Below are 15,772 nucleotides of genomic sequence, written 5' to 3' on the forward strand. Positions count from 1 at the left end.
GAACGCTCTCTAGGAGCAGGCATGAACTCTGCCTGCCCGTTACACAGAACCCCCCCACCCCCGCCCCGCACCACAGAGCACCTCCTGCATGCTGGGCTGGGACAATAACAGGGGCAGGGCCCGTGGGGAGGCTTCCAGGCAGCAGTGTGGCCTCAGGGCTCCAGCATCTTGAGTTGTTTCTACGTCCTCTCTGCTCCTCACCAATGCACACAGCCTCCAGATCCTCCACTTGGGAAGATCTAGGGAACCTTCCCCAGACTCCCCTGGCAAACCCAATGGGAGCAGACAAAAATGTGGACTCGCTTGGACTCTAGTTCAACCTGACTCCATGGGGAGCCCTTGAGTGAGAACATCACCCCAAAGAAGTGGGCTCAGATGGAGCCCAATCTCAGACTGATCCCACTGTGTCTTGGTCTCCCAGTGCACTGTAACAGAAATACCACAAGTGGGTGGCTTTAATTTAAAAAAAAAAAAAAAAGGAATTTATGCTCTCACAGTTCTGGAGCTGGGAGTTCAAATCAGGACATTGGCAGGGCTATGTTTTCTCTGAGGGCTCTAGGGGAAGACCCTTCCTTGTCTGTTTCAGCTTCTAGTAGCCCTGGGCGTTTCATGATGTTTCTAGGCTTGCAGACAAATTCTCCCATGGTGAAACCCCTTGTGTGTGTCTCTCTATGTCTGTTTTCCCTTTTTTGTTTGCTTTGTTTTGTGTTTGGGTTTTCTCTTGTTCTCCTAGGGCTGTTGTAACAGAAATGCCACACATAGGTGGCTTTAAAGAATAAGAATTTTTGTCTCATAATTCTGGACACTAGAAGTCCAAATCAGGGTCTAAAACCAAAACCAAACCCATTGCTGTCGAGGCAATTCAGACTCATAGCGACCCTATAGGACAGAGCAGAACTGTCCCATAGGGTTTCCAAGGAGCACTGGTGGATTCGAACTGCTGACCTTTCAGTTTGCAGCCAAGTTCTTAAGTACTATGCCACCAGGGCTCCAGTCAGGATCTAGGCAGGGTCAATTCCTTCCTTGTCAGTAGAACTGGGCAGTCCTTGATTACTTGGCCAGGTGTTCATTTGCTCTCCTTCATCCTCTGTTGGGGCTGTTAGTCCAGACAGAACACCCTCTCTCTTCTTGGTTTAAAAAAACCAGTTCCTTTTTCCAGCAGCTCCCCTTCCAGAAAGCCCCCCTGCTTGCCCCAAAGGCAGGCATCTCACCTCCCCGCTGGGCTACTCAGCCTCATCTCTCCCTCTGGCCTAGCCCTGACGACACAGGTTTGTGGTATCTCCATCTAGTTCTGTGTTCCCAAGGTTGGGAGTTCCTTCAGGCGAGGGCTGGGGGCTGAGACCTCCCCAGGTGGGGACTCGTGTCCAAAACACCACAATAGGGGTTGGCAAATAGTTGAGAGAAAGGCAAGAGTGAACAAGGGCACTCAAGAGAATAGGGTCCTGCAGGGACTGCACCCAAGCTCAACCACGTGCTCCGGGTGGTACCTGCAGTGTTGGTGACTGACCAAATGGTGTCAGCGTGGCAGAGGATGATGAAGGGGAAGATGGGGCCTAATCAGACTTAAAGCCCTGGGGGTAGGTGGCCTCCAGCTGATTCAGGTCTACCAGACTCTGCTCTGTGGGGGTGATCTACAAGCAAGGTGGCTGATCACCTCATGGAGGAGCCACAGGAGACTCCTCTGGGCCCAGAGTACCTGGGAGGTCCCACTTCAAAAAGGCAGGTGAGCGAGAGCCAAAGCTGGAGACAGAAGGACCACGGGGAGGGTGGGGGAGACAAAGAAGATGCATCTGGAAGCTGGAGAAGAGGAGCTCCAGGAATGACTGGGCAGCCAGCTGGGTGGGGGATGAGATGAGGGAGGTTCACGTCATCTGTGGGTCATCATAGCATGGCAGGACAGGGATCAGACTAGGGCAGCGGACAAGCGATTGGGGGAATTGAGGTAACAAGAGTAGACAATGATTAGTCCATGTGGAGATGGCAAAGCGGGCTGACCAGAGGTTTGGATGAAGATGAGACACATTGGAGGTGGGTGGGTAGGATTTACACGGTCATCTGTCTTTGGCACCATTGTGGAGAAAGCCTAAGAGAACATGACTGGTATTTCTCATCAAAGGTGAATGTTTTCCAAATGGCCATCAGGATGGATTCTGTAGTGCGACCCATTGGTATATCTTAGGGGTGGAGGGGAAGATAAGAAGAGGAAGGGGTCCCAGGAAGGGGCTGGTTGGGGAGACCGCCCACACCTCTCCTCCAGCCCAGCTGTGCCCCTGTGGGTCGGGGGAGAGGGTGCGGGAGCTGCAGCCCTCAGAGGGGTGGGCATTGGCCTGAGGCCAGCAGAGGTGGGCCTGGCAGCAGATGGGGGGACCCTGGACTGTGTCCCTGATGAGGCCCCCTTTTCAGGGTGAGATTATAGGAAAGTCAGGAGGTCTGGCTCTGTCCAGCCTACCCTGGGAGCCTGTCAAGGGAGCCAGAAGTGCACTAATGGGGGAAACACAAGAAGGAAAATGGCCCAAAGCAGGCTGGCGGGGGCGGGGGGGAGGGAAGAATGAGAGAAGAGACTCAGGCATGGGGGGGGTGCAGAGAGGAGAAGAGTGGACCTGGAGGGTGAAGGAAGAAAGTAGGGCTCCCCTCTCTGTCCCCCACTGCTCTGCTGTCCTAGACTCTACCCACCTCTGGCCCCCAGCCTCCTTGTCCTGACTGCCCTGGCCTTGACACCCCAAATCTGTCCTACTGCCCCACTCACCAGGTCCAGGTGCCCCAAGAACCAGTTCCTCATTGGAGGCTGTGGGAAACATTGGAGGCGGCGGCAGTTGTCATAGAAGGTGTAGGTCCAGGCCAGGAAGCGGGCCAGGAGCCAGGAGGCCCCAGCCACCAGCAGGATCAGCCATAGGGAGGCTGCCCCGGGCCACAGTCCCAGCCACAACAGGTTGAGCAGAGACATCCCACAGGCCTAGGAAAAAAGGGCGCTAATGGTGAGCTCAGAGGTAGATGAGGGGTGGACACAGAGTAGAGGAAGAGGCCAAGGTTGTTGGCTCCAAGGACAGGGGAGGGGGCAAAGTTGGGTAAACATGGGTGGGGTCAAAGAGGGGAGGGAGGCCCAGGGAAGGCCGGGAGAAGATATAGAGTGAGAGGTGGAAGCAGGGAAGGAGGGAGGGAGAGAGGGAGTCCAGGGGAGTCCAGGGGAAGTGGTGAGTGGAGGGAGAGAGACGTGGGGTGCAGTTGAAGTCCAAAAAGACCCAACATAAGCCAAAGCAAGATCAAGGTGGTCAGGGGTTCTATTTACCCATTAGTCAGGTGGCTCCAGGTCACCTGCTCCCTGGAGCCACCTAACCATGAGCAGTGTCCCCTCCCATCCCAGGCCATCCTGCCGTCCCCTGCCATTGCCAGTTTGGTACCTTCTGTCCCCAGCAGCTTGTCCTGCACAACCTCCCCTACCTCCTTCTGGGACTTCTTTGCCCCTGGCCTGTCCTTCAACCCGGAGACAGTTGAACCATCCAATCCCCAGAGCCCTGGCTGATTCCGCCTTGGTGGGCAGCCAGCCCAGAAAGGCATTGGCAGAGAGAACCTGAAGCACGAGCTCTGAGTCAGGCAGTGTAAAACAGAAACCCCATGACTCAGCACCTCGGGCTTTATTTCCTCTGACACTTATGTCTTCGGCTCTAAGCTGAGGGGAAAATCTGTACCTCCCAGAGCTATGCACACACTGCAAGGTCACTGAGCACCTTCTGTGCACTCAGCACTGTTCTTGGCATGGGGGTGGGCAGCAGTGAGCACAGCAGGCACAGTCTCTGCCCTTAAGAGGCTGTTGTAGGAGAAAAACATCACAAAATTTAGTAAAACAAAAACAAAGTTTTATTTGGCATATACTCAAAAAGATAAAAAAATATATTAAAAAAGATTAAAAAAAAAACTACTGAAACTAATAGAAGAGTTTGGCAGAGTCTCAGGTTATAAGATAAACATACAAAAATCACTTGGATTCCTCTACATCAACAAAAAGAACATCGAAGAGGAAATCTCCAAATCAATACCATTCATAGTAGCCCCCAAGAAGATAAAATACTTAGGAATAAATCTTACCAAAGATGTAAAAGACCTATACAAAGAAAACTACAAAGTACTAGTGCACGAAACTAAAAAGGACCTACATAAGTGGAAAAACATACCTTGCTCATGGATAGGAAGACTTAACATAGTAAAAATGTCTATTCTACCAAAAGCCATCTATACATACAATGCACTTCCGATCCAAATTCCAATGACATTTTTTTTTAACTTTTATTAAGCTTCAAGTGAACATTTACAAATCCAATCAGTCTGTCACATGTAAGTTTACATTCATCTTACTCCCTTCTCCCACTTGCTCTCCCCCTATTAAGTCAATCCTTTCGGTCTCTCGTTTCGTGACAATTTTGCCAGCTTCCCTCGCTCTCTATCCTCCCATCCCCCCTCCAGACAAGAGTTGCCAACACACTCTCAAGTGTCCACCTGATTTAGTTAGCTCACTCTTCATCAGCATCTCTCTCCCCCCCGCTGACCAGTCCCTTTCATGTCTGATGAGTTGTCTTCGGGAATGGTTCCTGTCCTGTGCCAACAGAAGGTCTGGGGAGCATTGCCGCCGGGATTCCTCTAGTCGCAGTCGGACCATTAAGTGTGGTCTTTTTGTGAGAATTTGGGGTCTGCATCCCACTGATCTCCTGCTCCCTCAGGGGTTCTCTGTTGTGCTCCCTGACAGGGCAGTCATCGATTGTGGCCGGGCACCAACTAGTTCTTCTGGTCTCAGGATGATGTAGGTCTCTGGTTCATGTGGCCCTTTCTGTCTCTTGGGCTCTTAGTTGTTGTGTGACCTTGGTGTTTTTCATTTAACTTTGCTCCAGGTGGGTTGAGACCAATTGATGCATCTTAATGGCCGCTTGTTAGCATTTAAGACCCCAGACGCCACATTTCAAAGTGGGATGCAGAATGTTTTCATAACAGAATTATTTTGCCAATTAACTTAGAAGTCCCCTCAAACCATGTTCCCCAGACCCCCGCCCCTGCTCCGCTGACCTTTGAAGCATTCAGTTTATCCCGGAAACTTCTTTGCTTTTGGTCCAGTCCAATTGAGCTGACCTTCCATGTATTGAGTGTTGCCTTTCCCTTCACCCAAAGCAGTTCTTATCTACTGATTAATCAATAAAAAACCCTCTCCCTCCCTCCCTCCCCACCTCGTAACCACAAAAGCATGTGTTCTTCTCAGTTTTTACTATTTCTCAAGATCTTATAATAGTGGTCTTATACAATATTTGTCCTTTTGCCTCTGACTAATTTCACTCAGCATAATGCCTTCCAGGTTCCTCCATGTTATGAAATGTTTCACAGATTGGTCACTGTTCTTTATCGATGCGTAGTATTCCATTGTGTGAATATACCACAATTTATTTACCCGTTCATCCGTAGATGGACACCTTGGTTGCTTCCAGCTTTTTGCTATTGTAAACAGAGCTGCAATAAACATGGGTGTGCATATATCTGTTTGTGTGAAGGCTCTTGTATCTCTAGGGTATATTCCGAGGAGTGGGATTTCTGGGTTGTATGGTAGTTCTATTTCTAACTGTTTAAGATAACGCCAGATAGATTTCCAAAGTGGTTGTACCATTTTACATTCCCACCAGCAGTGTATAAGAGTTCCAATCTCTCCGCAGCCTCTCCAACATTTATTCTTTTGTGTTTTTTGGATTAATGCCAGCCTAGTTGGTGTGAGATGGAATCTCATCGTGGTTTTAATTTGCATTTCTCTAATGGCTAATGATCGAGAGCATTTTCTCATGTATCTGTTGGCTGCCTGAATATCTTCTTTAGTGAAATGTGTGTTCATATCCTTTGCCCACTTCTTGATTGGGTTGTTTGTCTTTTTGTGGTTGAGTTTTGACAGAATCATGTAGATTTTAGAGATCAGGCGCTGGTCTGAGATGTCATAGCTGAAAATTCTTTCCCAGTCTGTAGGTGGTCTTTTTACTCTTTTGGTGAAGTCTTTATAGGCGTTTGATTTTTAGGAGCTCCCAGTTATCTGGTTTCTCTTCATCATTTTTGGTAATGTTTTGTATTCTGTTTATGCCTTGTATTAGGGCTCCTAGAGTTGTCCCTATTTTTTCTTCCATGATCTTTATCGTTTTAGTCTTTAGGTCTTTGATCCACTTGGAGTTAGTTTTTGTGCATTGTGTGAGGTATGGGTCCTGTTTCATTTTTTTGCAGATGGATATCCTGTTATGCCAGCACCATTTGTTAAAAAGACTATCTTTTCCCCAATTAACTGACACTGGGCCTTTGTCAAATATCAGCTGCTTATATGTGGATGGATTTATATCTGGGTTCTCAATTCTGTTCCATTGGTCTATGTGCCTGTTGTTGTACCAGTACCAGGCTGTTTTGACTACTGTGGCTGTATAATAGGTTCTGAAGTCAGGTAAGGTGAGGCCTCCCACTTTCTTCTTATTTTTCAGTAGTGCTTTGCTTATCCGGGGGTTCTTTCCCTTCCATATGAAATTGGTGATTTGTTTCTCTATCCCCTTAAAATATGACATTGGAATTTGGATCGGAAGTGCGTTATATGGATAGATGGCTTTTGGTAGAATAGACATTTTTACTATGTTAAGTCTTCCTATCCATGAGCAAGGTATGTTTTTCCACTTAAGTATGTCCTTTTGAATTTCTTGTAGTAGAGCTTTGTAGTTGTCTTTGTATAGGTCTTTTACATCCTTGGTAAGATTTATTCCTAAGTATTTTATCTTCTTGGGGGCTACTGTGAATGGTATTGATTTGGTTATTTCCTCTTCGGTGTTCTTTTTGTTGATGTAGAGGAATCCAAGTGATTTTTGTATGTTTATTTTATAACCTGAGACTCTGCCAAACTCTTCTATTAGTTTCAGTAGTTTTCTGGAGGATTCCTTAGGGTTTTCTGTGTATATGATCATGTCATCTGCAAATAGTGATAACTTTACTTCCTCCTTGCCAATCCGGATACCCTTTATTTCTTTGTCTAGCTTAATTGCCCTGGCTAGGACTTCAAGTACGATGTTGAATAAGAGCGGTGATAAAGGGCATCCTTGTCTGGTTCCCGTTCTCAAGGGAAATGCTTTCAGGTTCTCTCCATTTAGAGTGATATTGGCTGTTGGCTTTGCATAGATGCCCTTTATTATGTTGAGGAATTTTTCTTCAATTCCTATTTTGGTAAGAGTTTTTATCATAAATCGGTGTTGAACTTTGTCAAATGCCTTTTCTGCATCAATTGATAAGATCATGTGGTTTTTATCTTTTGTTTTATTTATGTGATGGATTACATTAATGGTTTTTCTGATATTAAACCAGCCTTGCATACCTGGTATAAATCCCACTTGATCAGGGTGAATTATTTTTTTGATGTGTTGTTGGATTCTATTGGCTAGAATTTTGTTGAGGATTTTTGCATCTATGTTCATGAGGGATATAGGTCTATAATTTTTTTTTTTTTTTGTGAAGTCTTTACCTGGTTTTGGTATCAGGGAGATGGTGGCTTCATAGAATGAGTTGGGTAGTATTCCGTCATTTTCTATGCTTTGAAATACCTTCTATAGTAGTGGTGTTAAGTCTTCTCTGAAAGTTTGGTAGAACTCTGCAGTGAAGCCGTCCGGGCCAGGGCTTTTTTTTTGTTGGAAGTTTTTTGATTACCATTTCAATCTCTTTTTTTGTTATGGGTCTATTTAGTTGTTCTACTTCTGAATGTGTTAGTTTAGGTAGGTAGTGTTTTTCCAAGAATTCATCCATTTCTTCTAGGTTTTCAAATTTGTTAGAGTACAATTTTTCGTAGTAATCTGAAATGATTCTTTTAATTTCATTTGGTTCTGTTGTGATGTGGTCCTTCTCGTTTCTTATTCGGGTTATTTGTTTCCTTTCCTGTATTTCTTTAGTCAATCTAGCCAATGGTTTATCAATTTTGTTAATTTTTTCAAAGAACCAGCTTTTGGCTTTGTTAATTCTTTCAATTGTTTTTCTGTTCTCTAATTCTTTTAGTTCAGCTCTAATTTCTATTATTTGTTTTCTTCTGGTGCCTGATGGGTTCTTTCATTGCTCTCTTTCTATTTGTTCAAGTTGTCGGGACAGTTCTCTGATTTTGGCTCTTTCTTCTTTTTGTATGTGTGCATTTATCGATATAAATTGGCCTCTGAGCACTGCTTTTGCTGTGTCCCAGAGGTTTTGATAGGAAGTATTTTCATTCTCGTTGCATTCTATGAATTTCCTTATTCCCTCCTTGATGTCTTCTATAACCCAGTCTTTTTTCAGGAGGGTATTGTTCAGTTTCCAAGTATTTGATTTCTTTTCCCTAGTTTTTCTGTTATTGATCTCTAGTTTTATTGCCTTGTGGTCTGAGAAGATGCTTTGTAATATTTCGATGTTTTGGACTCTGCAAAGGTTTGTTTTATGACCTAATATGTGGTCTATTCTAGAGAATGTTCCATGTGCGCTAGAAAAAAAAGTATATTTTGCAGCAGTTGGGTGGAGAGTTCTGTATAAGTCAATGAGGTCAAGTTGGTTGATTGTTGTAAGTAGGTCTTCCGTGTCTCTATTGAGCTTCTTACTGGATGTCCTGTCCTTCTCCGAAAGTGGTGTGTTGAAGTCTCCTACTATAATTGTGGAGGTGTCTATCTCACTTTTCAATTCTGTTAAAATTTGATTTATGTATCTTGCAGCCCTGTCATTGGGTGCATAAATATTTAATATGGTTATGTCTTCCTGATCAATTGTCCCTTTTATCATTATATAGTGTCCTTCTTTCCAATGACATATTTTAATGTGATGGAGAAGCAAATCACCAACTTCGTATGGAAGGGAAAGAAGCCCCAGATAAGTAAAGCATTACTGAAAAAGAAGAAGAAAGTGGGAGGCCTCACTCTACCTGATTTCAGAACCTATTATACAGCCACAGTAGTCAAAACAGCCTGGTGCTGGTACAACAACAGGCACATAGACCAATGGAACAGAATTGAGAACCCAGATATAAATCCATCCACATATGAGCAGCTGCTATTTGACAAAGGCCCAGTGTCAGTTAATTGGGGAAAAGATAGCCTTTTTAACAAACGGTGCTGGCATAACTGGATATCCATTTGCAAAAAAATGAAACAGGACCCATACCTCACACCATGCACAAAAACTAACTCCAAGTGGATCAAAAACCTAAACATAAAGACTAAAACGATAAAGATCATGGAAGAAAAAATAGGGACAATGTTAGGAGCCCTAATACAAGGCATAAACAGAATACAAAACATTACCAAAAATGATGAAGAGAAACCAGATAACTGGGAGCTCCTAAAAATCAAACGCCTATAAAGACTTCACCAAAAGAGTAAAAAGACCACCTATAGACTGGGAAAGAAGTTTCAGCTGTGACATCTCCGAGCAGCGCCTGATCTCTAAAATCTATATGACTCTGTTAAAACCCAACCACAAAAAGACAAACAACCCAATCAAGAAGTGGGCAAAGGATATGAACACGCACTTCACTAAAGAAGATATTCAGGCAGCTAACAGATACATGAGAAAATGCTCTCGATCATTAGCCATTAAAAAAAAAAATTTTTTTTTTTGAGAAATGCAAGTTAAAACTACAATGAGATTCCATCTCACTCCAACAAGGCTGGCATTAATCCAAAAAACACAAAATAATAAATGTTGGAGAGGTTGCAGAGAGATTGGAACTCTTATACACTGCTGGTGGGAATGTAAAATGGTGCAACCACTTTGGAAATCTATCTGGTGTTTTCTTAAAAAGTTAGAAATAGAACTACCATGCAACCCAGAAATCCCACTCCTCGGAATATACCCTAGAGAAATAAGAGCCTTCACTCGAACAGGTATATGCACACCCATGTTTATTGCAGCTCTGTTTACAATAGCAAAAAGATGGAAGCAACCAAGGTGTCCATCAACGGATGAATGGTTAAATAAATTATGGTATATTCACACAATGGAATACTACGCATCGATAAAGAACAGTGACGAATCTGTGAGACATCTCATAACGTGGAGGAACCTGGAAGGCATTATGCTGAGTGAAATGAGTCAGAGGCAAAAGGACAAATATTGTATAAGACCACTATCATAAGATCTTGAGAAATAGTATAAACTGAGAAAAACACATACTTTTGTGGTTACGAGGAGGGGAGGGAGGGAGGGTGGGAGAGGGTTATTTACTGATTAGTTAGTAGATAAGAACTACTTTAGGTGAAGGGAAGGACAATACTCAATACACGGAAGGTTACCGCAACTGGACTGGACCAAAAGCAAAGAAGTTTCCGGGATAAACTGAATGCTTCAAAGGTCAGCGGAGCAAGGGCGGGGTTTTGGGAACTATGGCTTAAGGGGACTTCTAAGTCAACTGGCAAAATAATTCCATTATGAAAACATTCTGCATCCCACTTTGAAATGTGGTGTCTGGGGTCTTAAATGCTAACAAGCGGCCATCTAAGATGGATCAACTGGTTTCAACCCACCTGGATCAAAGGAGAATGAAGAACACCAAGGTCACATGATAACTATGAGCCCAAGAGACAGAAAGGGCCACATGAACCAGAGACTTACATCATCCTGAGACCAGAAGAACTAGATGGTGCCAGGCCACAACCGATGACTGCCCTGACAGGGAGCACAACAGAGAACCCCTGAGGGAGCAGGAGATCAGTGGGATGCAGACCCCAAATTCTCATAAAAAGACCAGACTTAATGGTCTGACTGAGACTAGAGGAATCCCGGCGGTCATGGTCCCCAAACCTTCTGTTGGCCCAGGACAGGAACCATTCCCGAAGACAACTCATCAGACATAGAAGGGACTGGACAATGGGTTGGAGAGATATGCTGATGAAGAGTGAGCTACTTGTATCAGGTGGACACTTGAGACTGTGTTGGCATCTCCTGTCTGGAGGGGAGATAGGAGGGTAGAGAGGGTTAGAAACTGACAAAATTGTCATGAAAGGAGAGACTGGAAGGAGGGAGCAGGCTGACTCATTAGGGGGAGAGTAAGTGGGAGTATGGAGTATGGTGTATATAAGCTTATATGTGACAAACTGACTTGATTTGTAAACTTTCACTTAAAGCACAATAAAAATTATTCAAAAAAAAAAAAAAAAAGTGGGAAGCGGACAAGCATGCTGCCAGAGCTAATGTCTGCCCAAATCCAAGGAAATATTACAGGGTTAGCAAGAATGGGAAAATGGACAAACACGTTTCACAGCCATGTCTGCCCGAGTCCAAGGAACATTACTGAATAAACAAGAATGGAAAAACGGACAAGCATGCTGCCATAGCCGTGTCTGTCAGAGTCCAGAGAATATTACAGAATAAACAAGAATGGGAAAACAGGCCAGCATGCTGCCACAGCTATGTCTGTCTGAGTCCAAGGAAATATCGTAGAGTAAGCAAGACTGGGAAAACAGACAAGCACGCTGCCACAGCCATGTCTGAGTCATCAGTACATATTAACATTACAAATGGGCAAAAACACTGAAAGCTTCACCTTTTCACAGATTGACTAGAAACTGTGATCCTACGTTTTGAATTGTCTTTCTTCATGATGGAAACCCTGGTGGCGTAGTGGTTAAGTGCTACGGCTGCTAACCAAAAGGTTGGCAGCTCAAATCTGCCAGGCGCTCCTCGGAAACTCTATGGGGCAGTTCTACCCTGGTTTATAGGGTTGCCATGAGTCGGAACTGACTCGACGGCACTGGGTTTGGTTTTGGTTTGGTTTATTAATGACCATTGGTACAGGTTTCAGTAATGACAGTCAGGAGAGTCTTCGTTGGTCCAACAAATTTCTATTCACTATTTGTTAATAAAAAGAGATTAGAGTGGAAAGTCTTTTGTGTTCTGGCTTATGTGAAAGTTTCCTAAAAGACATTTTCTAAGATTATTCTGTCTACAGTCTTTACGTAACCGAATGCCGCTCAGTTCTTGTCCTGTCTTACTAGCTGATTGCAATAAGATGGACACTGCTTGCAACAAAAACAGAAAGTGGCAAGTTTATTGTCTGCGCATACAGCACAGTGGGGTCTAGTGACGTTAAGGCCACATGCTCGCTGACTAAGGGGGCTGGGGAGCTTTTTGTTTCCAACGGTGTCAAGGGGTTGGGTTTGGTACCCAGAATTTTCTGCCTTTAGCCCTCCCATGCCTGTATTTGGGGGTGGGGGAGTCAGTTGAAGGCTGTGATTTCAATCTGCGCATGCTTCAAGGTGTAACTAGGGCTATTCAGTGGACGGAGCCACTACCTGCTGCGACTTCCTGCTCAAAACAAGCTTGTGGTTAGCAAGACGAAGAAAGGGGGGAAGGGGTGTTGATTGGGGTTTTCAATATGGCTGAGCAGCCTGTTTCATTTCTACCTCAGGGCCCAGTTGATGTGTCCTTGTGAGTCCTTGTGAGCCCATCTCCAGCTGGGTCACATTCTCTATGCTCAAGGACAGGGAATAATGGAACCAATATTATTTCCTAAATCAGGGCTCACATCTAGTGGGGAGACAGGCACTGATCACATACATGATCAAGAACCAGACAGAGACTACCTGGAAGATGACAGCATGGGCATTATTATGGAGTAAATTGTATCCCCCAAAATGTGTGTGGGTTCCTGTCTTAGTCACCTAGTGCTGCTATAACAGAAATACCACAAGTGGATGGCTTTGACAAACGCAAGTTTATTCACTGACAGTCCGGAAGGCTAAAAGTCGGAATTCAGGGTGTCAACTCCAGGAGAAGGCTTTCTCTATCAGTTCTGCAAGAAGGTTGTTGTCATCAATCTTCCCCTGGACAGGGAGCTTCTCTGTGTAGGAACCCCAGGACTAAAGGACCTGCCCTGCTCCAGGCGCTGTTTACTTGGTTGGTATGAGGTTCCCACTATCTGCTTGCTTCCCTTTCCTTTTATCTCTTATAAGATAAAAGGTGGTGCAGGCCACACCCCAGAGAAACTCCCTTTACATTGGATCAGGGATATGACCTGAGCAAGGGTGTTACATCCCACCCTAATCCTCTTGAACCACAGCCAGAGACTATGATTTATAACACACAGGAAAATCACAAAATTGAGGACAACCACACAAACTGGGTATCATGGCCTAACCAAGTTGACACATACTTTTGGGGAACGTAATTCAATCCATGACAGTTCTCCATTCCTATCTTGTGAAATCAAGCATCAAACAGATGGCTGATATTCAGGACAACTTGTCACCCACCTCCCCACACCATTGGTTTCCAACCCTGTCACTCATATGCTCCTTCATGGTATAGACACCCTGTGTCACATCCTAAGTATCATCCCCACTCTGACTCTTCCCAGGCCTTTGTTCTCATCCCTTTTCTCATCTCAGAATTTAGAAACAGGCTTTTCCTCGTGGTTTTGGACTTAATTTTTGATCCAGCCCCATCATCCCCTATCATCTTGGGCAAGGTCTCTCAACTTCAAATCCAAGTCTTTTTGGAATCCTGCCTCTGCATTGGCCTCAGGGCGTCTAAAGTTAGGCATACTCCAACATTTCACTGGGGCCGTCTTGTGCTCTTTAGCTTGGGGACAGACAGATTAACTGCACATTTTGATGGATAGTGCTTGCCTGGAGGGTGAAGGCTAGACCTTAACTCAGAAATGACAAAAATAGGGCATTATGGTGCTACTCCCCATCTCCTGACCACAGCAGATGTAATAAATCAATCATGGCATTTTTTCCTGCTAAGGCTGGTTTTGGCTTATCATCCTTTCTCAAAACTCCAGGCAGCCATGATCAAACAATTGCAGTTGGCATGTGTCTTAGTTCCCTAACCAAAAAAAAAAAAAACCATTGCTGTTGAGTAGATTCTGACTCATAGCAACCCTATAGGACAGAGTAGAACTGCCCCATAGAGTTTCCAAGGTGCTGCTGGTGGGTTTGAACTGCCAACCTTTTGGTTACCAGCCATTGCTCTTAACCACTATGCCATGTTCCTACTATTAATGAATGTTTGCAGCAGTTTCTTCTTATTTTGAGCTGTGCCACATTACCAAATGAAGGTCCAGGAAGACTGACTCCGTCCTTGTCATTAAGGTCGACTCTACTTCGAGGAGGCAGCTCTTCTTCAGTTGTATTTTGAGTGCCTTCAAACCTGAAGGGCTCATTTTCCAGCACTATATCAAACAATGTGTCGCTGCTCTTCATAAGGTTTTCATTGGCTAATTTTTTTTTCAGAAGTGAATTGCCAGGTTCTTCTTCCCAGTCTGTCTTAGTCTGGAAGCTCAGCTGAAGCCTGTATACCATGTGTGACCCTGCTTGTATTTGAATACCAGTGGCATAACTTCCACCATCACAGCAACAGGAAAACCCCCACAGTATGACAAACTGACAGATGCATGGGAGGAGAGAGAATGGGGCAGAACAAAATACTTGAAGAGATATTGGATGAAATGTCTTCAAAACTGATGAAAGACACCAACCCCCAGATATAAGAATCTCGGTAAAACCCAAGCAACAAAATACTACAGCAACAGCTGCAAAAATGCACATTCTTTACAAGTTTACATGGAGTGTTGTTGTTAGATGCTGTCGAGCCAGTTCCAACTCATAGTGACCCTATACACAACAGAACGAAGGGGCTACCCGGTCCTGCACCATCCCCACAATCGTTGCTATGTTTGAGCCCATTGTTGCAGCCACTGTGTCAATCTCGTTGAAGGACTTTCTCTTTTTTACTGATTCTCTACTTTACCAAGTGTGATGCCCTTCTCTGGAAAATGGTTCCTCCTGATAACATGTCCAAAGTAAATGAGAAATCGTACCGTCCTCGCCTCTAAGGAGCATTTTGGCTGTATTTCTTCCAAGACAGATTTGTTCATTCTTCTGGTGATCTATGGCATATTCAATATTCTTCACCAACACCATAATTCAAATGCATCAATTCTTCTTCAGTCTTCCTTATTCATTTTCCAGCTTTCATATGCACATGAGGCAATTGAAAAGATCATGGCTTGCATCAGGCTCACCTTAGTCCTCAAAGTGACATATTTGCTTTTTAACACTTACAAGAGATGTTTTGCAGCAAATTTGTCAAATGCAATTCGTCTTTTGATTTACTGATTGCTGCTTGCAAGGGCATTGACTGTGGATTGAAGTAAAATGAAATCCTTGACAACTTCAATATTTTCTCCATTTATCACGTTGTTGTTTATTGGTCCAGTTGTGGGGATTTTTGTTTTCTTTATGTTGAGGTATAATCCATAGTGAAGGCTGTAGTCTTTGATCTTCGTCAGCAAGTGCTTCAAGTTTTCTATATTCTCAGCAAGCAATGTTGTATCATCTATATGTCACAGTTTGTTAACGAGTCTTCTTCCAATTCTGATGCCACTTTCTTCCTCATATAGTCCAGCTTCTCAGATGATTTGCTCAGTATACAGACTGAATAAGCATGGTAAAAGGATACAACCTGGACACACACCTTTCCTGATTTTAAAGCATGCAGTATTCCCTTGTTCTGTTCAAATGGCTGCCTCTTTGTCTATGTACAGGTTCTATATGAGCACAATTTAAGTGTTGTGTGGAATTCCCATTCTTCACAAAGTTATGCATAATTTGTTATGATCCACACAGTCGAATGCCTATGCATAGTCAATGAAACACAGGTAAACATCTTTCTAATATGCTCTGCTTTTAGCCAAGATCCATCTGACATTGGTAATGATATCCCTTGTTCCACAACGTCTTCTGAATCCAGCTTGAATTTCTGGCAATTCCCTGTTGAT

At 44.2% G+C, this 15,772-nt stretch overlaps 1 protein-coding gene across 1 annotated transcript in view; it reads right to left on the minus strand.

The window, feature by feature from the left end:
• Positions 1-4,640, minus strand: part of LOC100656972 (cytochrome P450 4F2-like) — a 36,388-nt gene extending 31,748 nt beyond the window's left edge. Inside the window, exons 1-2 of the mRNA XM_064280900.1 lie at positions 3,399-4,640; positions 2,747-2,953 (exon numbers count right to left, since the gene is read on the minus strand). Of these exons, the coding sequence (XP_064136970.1) occupies positions 2,747-2,944 (198 nt within the window). The 5' untranslated portion in view covers positions 2,945-2,953; positions 3,399-4,640. The remainder of the gene's footprint in view (positions 1-2,746; positions 2,954-3,398) is intronic.
• Between the last annotated feature and the right edge of the window lie 11,132 nt (positions 4,641-15,772).

The sequence above is a fragment of the Loxodonta africana genome, chromosome 3 (genome assembly GCF_030014295.1).
Source record: "Loxodonta africana isolate mLoxAfr1 chromosome 3, mLoxAfr1.hap2, whole genome shotgun sequence".
In the NCBI taxonomy this organism is placed as follows: domain Eukaryota; kingdom Metazoa; phylum Chordata; class Mammalia; order Proboscidea; family Elephantidae; genus Loxodonta; species Loxodonta africana.